The 11,270-nt window shown below is 41.9% G+C and overlaps 1 protein-coding gene across 1 annotated transcript; it reads left to right on the forward strand.

Annotated features, from left to right (window-relative positions):
• Positions 1–201: 201 nt before the first annotated feature.
• Positions 202–11,065, forward strand: GABARAPL1 (GABA type A receptor associated protein like 1). The gene is made up of 4 exons (XM_044296839.1): positions 202–427; positions 4,444–4,522; positions 4,713–4,831; positions 9,045–11,065. Exons 1-4 carry the CDS (start codon positions 338–340, stop codon positions 9,108–9,110), a joined length of 354 nt encoding a protein of 117 aa, XP_044152774.1. The 5' UTR covers positions 202–337; the 3' UTR covers positions 9,111–11,065.
• The last annotated feature ends 205 nt before the right edge of the window (positions 11,066–11,270 follow it).

Here is an 11,270-nt window from a genome sequence, read left to right on the forward strand (position 1 = left end):
CCATGGCTCTGTAATGTAAATCGCTGCCTTCCAGCCATGCATTACAAAGCAGAGCTTGTCCAAACAGGGCAACTTTTCATGACAAGGAGGACCTTCACAGTAGCTAAAGCAGGAAGCCTGGCATGGTGTGGGTTCTGTATGTCCCAGTTTGGGGCGGTCGCATAGGCGCTGAGAAGGGGTTAACACGGCCTGCCCTTTGTTTGGTTCTTCTGGTGCTGCCCAGAGGAGTGTCCTCTGATGTCACAATACCCTGCTCCTAGCTTGGTAGCAGACATCGCTACTGAGGCTTAAAGGGAAGGATCTGCTCTCCTGAAGCCATCGCTGGAGCACTGCAGCCATGAAATTTCAATACAAAGAGGATCATCCCTATGAATACAGGAAGAAGGAGGGGGAGAAGATTAGGAAGAAATATCCAGACAGGGTTCCTGTGAGTATACGCCTTATACACTCGTCTACAGACTGCATTGCCTATGGCCTTACCCTGCATTATTAACCTCTTTATAGCATGGAGGGGTAATTATAAATGACCTATACAGTATCCGATATCCTGCACTAGAACACATCACAGCAATATAGAGAATCCTATGGCCTTATATACATGGGGGTGGGGTGGTCATTATATATATAGATGACAGCGGGGCGATTTTCTTGTCTATATACTATATACCACCTTTCACAGTCTTCCTATAATCTCCATAGTCTGTATCCTAACCAAGGTTTACAGCACCGTTAACCATGGAGGTATAATATCGGGTCACTTGTTGTCGTTGGCTTTTCCTGTTGTGACAGTGTTAACGGCGACTCTGCCTATGACGATTATACACAATTGATGATAAAGATACGTGTCCACATTGTGGAGCTCGGCAGGGGGCAGGCAACAGACCCCCTACCTGTATGTGCGTCTGGGGAAAGATGGTGCGCACACCGCTCCTCCTCCCTCAGCACTGCAATGAGAGGGGAGGGCTCGTCGCATGTCTGTGCCTCGTTTAAGTCTTGCAGTTTTATACGAAATAGGATAAACGTAGATTTCTATGATATGTATTGATTGGGTTAGACCCCGCCAATGTCCATGACAGGTCAAATTCCAGCGGTAGTGCAGATATACAGTATACTGTATATGTTAATGGAGTTACACCTATGACTAACTATATGACTGTCGAAGCTACGTGGATCAGATAGGAATATTGAACTATAGACATTATGAGAGTTTCATAGCGGGAAGTATGTTTGGATCATCGCGCCTAAGCTCCCTCCTAAACTCTGCATGATCAAGGCCTACCTCTAATATGTGCGGTCACCTTGACATAAATACGGAAATGAAAGCAGACGCTGCATCCTCAAAAGAGTGAATATCTAGGGCACCTCTGGGCAGGGCAGAGCCCACAAAATGACGTCACTGGCCACCCTGTGGCATCCTGCTGTTACAGATGGTTCCAGATGCTACCTATTAAACATATAGAAATGCTTTATGCTTAGAGATGAATTAGAAGGAAAGACGCAATCAAGAACATTCTTGAGAATCCAGACTACCATCTTCTGTCATGGAAGACAGAGTTATCATTTCAGCAGAGTGAAGCTCTGCCGGCTCTGACTCTGACTAGCATTATAAACCTACAAAACCTCTCTGTCTAAGGCCTCATGCACACGACCGTTGTTGTTTTCTGTTTCGCAGATTGGGGATCCGTTGTTCCGTTGTCCGTTGCCGTTTAGTTTTTTCCGTTGTGTTTCCGTGTGTGCTCCGTTTTTTTGGGCGGACCAAAAAGGAAGGTAAAAAATGTGTAATTTTAATATCCCCACCCAGGATACTGATTCTACAAAAACGGATGCGGACAGACGGTTGTGCATCCGCATTTTTGGCGATCCTATTGACTTGAATGGGTCCGCGAACCGGTTTTCACGGAAAAGAATAGGACAGGTTATATTTTTTTGACGGACTGGAACCACAGACGTGGAAAACAAACGGTGGACTATCCGCATTTTCAACGGCTACATAGAAATGAATAGGTCCGCATCAGAAACGCTAAACAAACAACAGTCGTGTGCATGAGGCCTAACGCTGACAGCACTACACTCCACCTGGGCAACACACAATGTCATAGCAAAAAAACCTGTGGGACCAATTATCTAAAAATATACCAACTTTATTACATTAATGTATATAAAATATGGAAGAAAAAAGTCAAGCTGAAAAAGGATATACACAGAAGCAAGGGGGCAACACCTCATTGGACAGCCATGTACCTCCGCAGAGCTGTGATAACAATCTCCGGATACCAGGCTATATGCTGAGTCTCACAATAAATGGTAATAAATCTCCTAAATAGAACATCCGTGGTAATAATACATATCACCCACCCTGTAGGGGAATATGTTGTACGACTACTATTGCTAATCAAGTAATAATCACCATTCAATATGAGACCCACAGCATAAGCCCCAAGTAACTATGTGAAACAATGTACACCAAGTAGGTGAGAATTATTCAACTCACAGCCTCAGTATATAACATAGGCCTAATATGAACAATGTGGCATAACGATAAAATCATGGACACGTATTACGAGGGACGTACCTGAGGACATGGTCTGACCAAAAAGAGGTAAGGGAGCCCCAAGCGAAAGGCCTCGACGCACGTTTCACCTTAACAGCTTCGTCAGGAGGTGAGGGACATACCTGAAGACATGGTCTGACCGCGTCGTGAAACGCGCGTCGAGGCCTTGCGCTTGGAGCTCCCTTACCTCTTTTTGGTCAGACCATGTCTTCAGTACGTCCCTCGTAATACGTGTCCATGATTATATCGTTATGCCACATTATTCATATTAGGCTACATGCACACAACCGTTGTGTGTTTTGCGGTCTGCAAATTGCAGATCCGCAAAACACGGATGGCGTCCGTGTGCGTTCCGCAATTTGCGGACCGGCACGGACAGCCATTGATATAACTGCCTATTCTTGTCCTGCAAAACGGACAAGAATAGGACAGGTTATATATTTTTTTGCAGGGCCGTTGAACGGAGCATCAATGGGGCCGCATCTTTTGCAGCCCCATTGAAGGGAATGGGTCCGCATCCGAGCCACAAAAACTGCGGCTCGGATGCGGACCAAAACAACGGCCGTGTGCATGAGGCCTTAGGCCTATGTTATATACTGAGGCTGTGAGTTGAATAATTCTCACCTACTTGGTGTACATTGTTTCACATAGTTACTTGGGGCTTATGCTGTGGGTCTCATATTGAATGGTGATTATTGCTTGATTAGCAATAGTAGTCGTACAACATATTCCCCTACAGGGTGGGTGATATGTATTATTACCACGGATGTTCTATTTTAGGAGATTTATTACCATTTATTGTGAGACACAGCATATAGCCTGGTATCCGGAGATTGTTATCACAGCTCTGCGGAGGTACATGGCTGTCCATTGAGGTGTCGCCCCCTTGCTTCTCTGTATATCCTTTTTCAGCTTGACTTTTTTCTTCTATATTTTATATACATTATTGTAATAAAGTTGGTATATTTTTTGATAATTGGTCCCACAGTTTTTTTTGCTATGGCATTGTGTGTTGCCCAGGTGGAGTGTAGTGCTGTCAGCGTTAGGCCTCATGCACACGACTGTTGTTTGTTTACCGTTTCTGATGTGGACCCATTCATTTCTATGGAGCCATTGACTAGCCATTGACTAGCATTAGTCAGCAGATGTAAATCTAGCAGCTTTTGTCATTTACCATGTCTTCATTAGGTGACAAAAATAAATGCTGGATCCGTTTTGCCGGATGACACCGGAAAGACGGTTCCGGCATTTCAATGCATTTTTCTGACTGATCAGGCATTTTTCAGACTGATCAGGATCCTGATCAGTCTTACAAATGCCATCAGTTGGCATACATTTTGCCGGATCCGGCAGGCAGTTCCGGCGACAGAACTGCTTGCCGGATCACTCTGCCACAAGTGTGAAAGTAGCCTTATAGCTTATGGAACGCCAAAGTCACAATCTCAGGTACCCTTTGCTCAGGGGGTATGGATTAATTAGCTGACTAGAGTGTGACACTTTGAGCCTAGAATATTGAACCGTTTCACAAAATTCTAATTTTAATGTAATTCCTTTTAATTTGCATTACTGAAATAAATGAACTTTTGCACGATATTCTAATTTTTTAAGTTTCTCCTGTATATGTTGCCTTATCACTGAAATATCCTGGTTCTGTACATATTTACTTCCTAAAATACGTCGTAACCATTGATCTAGGGGACTGATCAAGATTATATACACCTTTTCCATAACTATGGAATACTTCCATGTTCCTCCCAGTACTGTTGGTCCTTCAAGTCAACAAGTCAAGTCATTGGAAAAACTGAGCTCACCTGATGTTCTGCATATATTAATGTTAACATATAAATAAGCTTTTATATGTACTGTATTTCTCAAAAATGTTTATTTTTCAGGTTATTGTAGAAAAGGCTCCAAAAGCTCGAGTTCCAGATTTAGACAAAAGGAAATACTTAGTGCCATCAGACCTGACCGGTACGTCATTTCTCTAAAACCTTATACATTATATAATATACTGTGACATGTTCAGTGATCTAGACGTGTGGGGCTGCAATCTTGGGTACCTACCACTGAGAAAAAACATTCCTATAAAATACCCCATGGCTTTCATTTTTGTCCTTTAAGTTGTTTTTTGTAAATGAATGTTATCTGTGTTTACCTCCAGTTGGACAGTTTTACTTCCTCATCAGGAAGCGGATTCACCTTCGCCCAGAGGACGCTCTCTTCTTTTTTGTCAACAACACAATTCCCCCTACCAGTGCTACCATGGGACAACTATATGAAGTAAGAAACCAAGAATAGTTATGTTCATACGAAAATCTCTGAAAAATAATTATATTATGAAAAATTATCTTAAGATAAATTTTTGGTGTTAAAGAGGTTGTCCAGCTTTGGAGGCCTTTCTGTCAGACCTCCCCTGCCCCCTTTGGGCCCTGTGGAGAGAAACACACTTTCTTGTTCCCCACCTCTGGGTTTCCCGCTGCATCGGTGCTCAGCTGCCTTTTGTCTGCCACTGCAGCTATTGATTGGCTGTAGCAATGACATGTCTACCATGCATCACATCATTGGGTCACACGATGCATGGGGGACATGTCACTGCTGCAGCCAGTCACTGGTTGCAGAGGACCATATGAACCCTACAAACAGGCAGTGGACTGTATCAATGGCAGTAGAGGACCGATGGTGCTGTAACCCAGTAGCCAGAAGCAGGTCGGTATGTTTCCACCCACAAGCCTGACAAGATGCGAAGGTCAGGTAGCAAGGTCCAACAAAGCTCAACAACCCCGACACTGAACAACGACTTTAGTCTAAAGTTTATCAAAATGAACAATTTCAACTACAAGGATTTAAAATTTTAAACAATTGTTTTAGCCAACCGATGACCAACCATCATTGTCTGAAAAGTCAGCTGTGTTTCAAATTTTCATCCAATAAATGAACAAAAGGTTTTTTGTTCAACGTCATTCAAGGTCATTCATGGATAAAAATCTTTCTTTGAAAAATTGTGCCCAAAAAGGTTTTTCATCCCTCGCTTTGTTTCTTGAACATGTATGGTCAGTTTGAACAACTGTAAGATCTAATATGGACTAAAATGTGTATGGCCATGTCTGCAAAATGGTCTTTCACCAGTTGATCATTTGTTCAACAGTTGTTCACCCATCAACTTCCACTCACTTTTAGGGTGCCTGTTATGGATTTCTAGATAATTATCTGTTCTTGAAAAGATTGTCTTAGTAAGTTACAGACCATTTACATGGGCTGATACAAAGAGCAATGATTGGGAACAAACTGCTCATTCCTGATCATCACCTGCTGCATTTACAATTATCCATCCTCTTAATTATTAGGATTAGGGAAATTGTAATTACGATCAATTGTCCCCATAGAATTTCATTGTTTGTCAGCCTCAGGATCAAATCCCTGTTTACACAGAGTGATGTGCGGCTATGAATTTTTGAGCTGCATAAATGATCAGATTACCGAACAAATGAGCATACTGGGTGATCGGTGGCACATTTGCATGGTTCAATTATTGGGAAAAAATTTGGGTACAAATGTTTGTTCCCAGTAATTGGCCCAGTCACCTACAGCATATGTGGTATAACTGGTGGAAGGAAAGATGAGATATGGGACATACAGTAGAAGTCATATGGGCAGTGAGGTTTTTGAATGTCTGATCGGTCATCCAATAGAAGACAGTTACAATTGACATTGCATGTTGGGTGATCGGCATCACATTTACATGGGCCAAATATTGCAAACAAGAGTCTGTATGAACGCTCATCCCAATAATTGGTTGGATAACCTGCCTATGAAAAAAAAAGGCTTTTGGGCATTATTGGACATTTTATATCAGAAGTATGATTATTTATATATATATATATATATATATATATTCACCGAATGAAGAGGCAGCACTTCCAGTTATGGGTGATAGGGTGACGACCCCAAACTTTATTCCCAGCAACGTTTCGGCCTTCTCACTGAGGCCTTTGTCAAGCTGACAAAGGCCTCAGTGAGAAGGCCGAAACGTTGCTGGGAAAAAAGTTTGGGGTCGTCACCCTATCACCCATAACTGGAAGTGCTGCCTCTTCATTCGGTGAATATATATGTTGGAGGACAAGCCAGCCTCTCTGAGGAACATTGCACCCAGTGCACAACGTCTGACTGTGCTGCTGCATCATCTGTGGTATTATATATATATATATATATATATATATATATATATATAATTTTATTTTTGTAATTACACATTTATTTTGTGCCATAAATTTTTCTGATATATATGCATGCATAATATGTGGGAAACTACTACTGATGTTTTTAGCCATAATATATTTACATATATTAAAATATATTATATATTCTAAATATATAATAATAATATATATGTAGGCTAAAAAATTATGTGTATATATAAATGTTTTGAACTCCCAACCTTGTACATAAGAGGCAAGGACATTAACCACTACACTATAGAGCTACATGTTAACCTGCACAGAAATATAAAATAAGTCTTCTGCTAAATAGGAATACTCACTACATCAGAAACTATGAGGTTAAACACAGTTTAGCATTCAGCTTTATAGCTGAATGGATAAGGTCCTTATCTCTTATGTACAAGTGGTTGGGAGTTCAAATCCTGGCAGAAACTTTTCAGAAATGGATACTAAATTACATTTAAATACACTTACTCGAGCACCCGCTTTGTTTGGCTTAGCATGCTCGATCAACACTAGCACAGAGTTCTCTAATATTGGTTGGCAGAACTGTCCAAGCCAGGAAACTGATACATCATATATTGTCTAGTGCAAGCATCCTCAAACTGTGGCCCTCCAGCCATTGCAAAACTACAACTCCCAGCATGCCTGAACAGCCTACAGGTATCAGTTTACAGCTTGGCATCGTGGGAGATGAAGTTTTACAACAGCTGGAGGGCAGCAGTTTGAGGATGCCTGGTCTAGTGCAAGGCCTAAGGTGACATTTCATGAGTCAAGGATTTTGTCTTAGTTTTTCTCTGAATCCCTGTGTTATGCACCTGGCACTTGGCATTATTCAGTGCATCAGTTTTACCTGGATGCTATTTGTATCTACTAATGTTGAGCAAAGTGAAGCACTCAAAGAGGAATTCGGTCCGAATGTTAGGAAAATTTGCAACAAATCCGAATTTCCTCACGCTTCGTGGTAACAAATCAGGTTTTACTAAAATGGCAGTTGCTCGTGTTACAAAGTGAATCTAAGTTTAGAGGAGACAAGCCCGGGAAAGTAAGATCACCCATAATACCATGCAGCCAGCCAATCCACTGATTGATGTCACAGCCATATAAAACCCTCATCCTGTGCGATCTCTACCATTGTCCTGTGAGCTGAGCATAGGGGGAGACGTGGCAATCGCTTATCCGCTGGGAACAGTGTTGCTGAAAATTATTACTATAAGAATTCAATACCAATAAGATGGGAACCTTTATTTTTCCACTGCCAGCATGCCAACCAATACCAACCAGTCTGCACCACTTAGGTGGTAAAAGCCAATCTTTTATTGGCTTTACTTCTCCCAAATCATCCTTCAAAGTCTCCAAGTCCTAGAAAAGTCAGCAAAATGCATAGAGAGGAGGAGCTGGATGTTCCTGATGACATATTCTCATCGATATCAGATGATGTGTAAAAGGAGGAAAAGCAGATGGCAGAAGAAGGGCTCCCACCTGTATGGCAGGAGAGCGCTGGGGTTGGAGAAGTGTGTACAGCCCATGTTTAAAGGTGCCGTACGGCAATTAACAATGAAGACCGACTATACAGTGTGCTGTCCATTATTATATGAAAGGTAGCTGCAGGCTAATTGGCCATGAGGTTCTTCACAGCAGCATGTCCGCAACCCACCCTAAGTACGGCCGCTCTGTGTGGCCGTACCCTAGGGCAGAGTGGCCTGGGACTGGGTATACCTGATTTATAGTGTTTCGTGACAAATTAATTCGTAACAAATCAAATGCGTGGCCCCTGCTCCCATGAATTTCTATGAGGCTAAATTTCTATTTTCGCCGGCCCCATAGAACATGAATGGAGGGCGGCTGTGCATGTGCAGTACGCCATCCTTCACTTGCGGGGCTCCGTTTTTGATATAGGTGCGGGTCCCAGAGGTGGGACCCGCACCTATAAGACAATGGGGGCATATCCTAGCGATATGCCCCCATTGTCCATGATGAGACAACCCCTTTATTAGTCCTAATTTGGGGAAAATGTAGTCAGCTGTCGATTACATAATACAATACGTTGGGTTGTACAGCCATCTGGCTGATCTAAAATCTATCTCAGTCTCAATGGTCTAATATGTAAAAAATCAATGATTGATTTTCGAAGAGCGTTCATATTCAGGTTGAATTTCCAAAAACATTGTAAGTAGTGATGAATTGTGGATGGCGCTGACTGTTCAACACATTGCTCTCAGTGTGCGCTGAATATCCTTGTGCCACTAAACCTAATAACTGTTTCTGCCTTTCAGGATAACCATGAGGAGGATTGTTTTCTCTATGTGGCTTACAGTGACGAGAGTGTGTATGGCAAGTGACACCACAAGCGATGGGAGATTCCAACTAACACCATCACCACCCTCACCTACCATATCACCGATCACCCAACCTCTAGGACTGCACAGCGCATGGAAACTGATTATATGGATGATTATCTTGGCAAGTTTGGGAGGGTAGAAGGGGAAGAATTAAAAAATATTAGGGCTGGGCAAGACTTGGCTTAAAATTTTTAACACCCCAAGGATTTAAAACATACCACGTTGTGTGTTCAATGAAGACCCAGCAACTCAGGGCAAATGAACGGTAATACATGGCCTATGGCATCCCATGGTGCTGCGCCTGCCATATTATGAAGAAAATAGCCTGGTTACTGTCTCACATGGCCATATACAGTACGTACACACAAAAAATAACAGGTCTACCTTCTTTCACTAACATTCTCCATGAACCAAGCTTCAGCAGCCCACTTATACTTCTCTTATGTCTGTGCAGTAGACAACCCCTCTCAATAGAATACAGGGAATTGAAGGCCTGTCGTAGGCCCCCAATGAACGTTGACCTGTTCCACCTGTCTTGTCTGCAGGTTATGTTAGAGACATATATTTTCACTAAATTTCTTATCCTTACCACCTTTGTGAAGACTCTTTGAAGGGGTTATACAGAATTTGGATAACATGGCCGCTCTCTTCCAAAAACAGCTAAAAAAACAAACTTGTCCATAGGTCATATCTGGTATTGCAGTTCAGCTCCATTGAAGTGAATGGGCTCAGCTGCTATACTACAGACAACCTGTGAACAGGTAAGGTGCTGTATTTGGAAGAAAGTCACCATGTTCATCTAAGGCCTCTTTCACATGCCAGTGAATCACGGATGTGTGCTGTTCGTGGTCTCCACAGACCGCTCACGTATCCACTGACTTAAACGTGTGTATTCACACATCATTGGGTTTCCACGGGATCCATGATGACACCACAGAAGCATGCCCTGTTTTTGTCCATGATTACGGATTCCTCACAAACATTACAGTCTATGGGTCTATGAGTCTATGGGTCTGTCAAAACCACAGACATGGTATCTGTGTTTAGTCCTTGGTTTTCATGGGCTATTGGTAGGAGATCATTTAGAAATTAATTTTCAACCTAGCATTATACGTGGAATAGGGATGACACACAGGGCAACAATGGACACACGGACCAAACATGGATCCTTCACGGGCATTTTCACAGACCATCAGAAGCACTGACCATCTTGTCACGTATGTCATCAGGGACACAGGTGTGGGAAAGAGGTGTAATCCTATAAAACCCCTTTGGATGCTATTACACATATATTAGCAGCCACCAGTAAAACTTTAACACTAAATACAAGTTGTATTTGGTCTTGCCATTGTTTCAAGTTGCAAGTTCAGGTGCAGCCCAGCAATTAGCCATAGAGCGTGAACGATACCTGCGGCCGCCAATGCAGTTTAATAGCCCACTTGAAGTGCGATGATTTTGTTTTCATATTTCATTCTTAATCGACATAAATGCTAGTACTAAAAACACTTGAGGTAGGTAACGACTACAGACTAATTAGTGATGTGCTGTTAGTTTTTCAAAGACTTCTAGCTGTATCATGCTTCATCAAATCTTAACTGGATTATTTATTTGGAGTGCACTTTTTGAATGCTATACAGCAAGTGTCCTTTAGGTGGCAGTGTGGATAAAGTAAAGCGGACATTTTTGTAATCATGATTCAGCTTATTTTAATGATGTTTCCTGTTTTTTTTATTCTGTTTTAGTCATTATTTATTTTTGTTAGGCTGTAATATATGGAAGGGATGATGCTTGTGAGTAAGAAATAGGTGGCTAAATAACAGTGTTTGAGAAGTCTCAGTTCTGTCTTAAAGAGATTCTTTATCTACATTGTAAATAAGGCCTAAATAGGGCCTATTTTGCACAGGAGGCACGTATGTGACTTTTGTTAATGCTATAAAATAAAAACATAATACAGATGTGTTATGTCAGTCAATGGAAAAAGCCAAATTCTAGTTCAGTACTGTCCGTTAATGCACTAGTATCGAATACTCCATTATAGAGCATTCAGTGATGCAGAACTACTGAGAGCATTAGGTGCATTTAACAAGTATAGTAAAATGCTAATGCATGCTTGTTCTTCACATGCTTGCAGCAAGTTTCGTCTTGCCATGCACATTGGTA

This window comes from Bufo gargarizans, chromosome 6, assembly GCF_014858855.1.
Source record: "Bufo gargarizans isolate SCDJY-AF-19 chromosome 6, ASM1485885v1, whole genome shotgun sequence".
Lineage (NCBI taxonomy): Eukaryota > Metazoa > Chordata > Amphibia > Anura > Bufonidae > Bufo > Bufo gargarizans.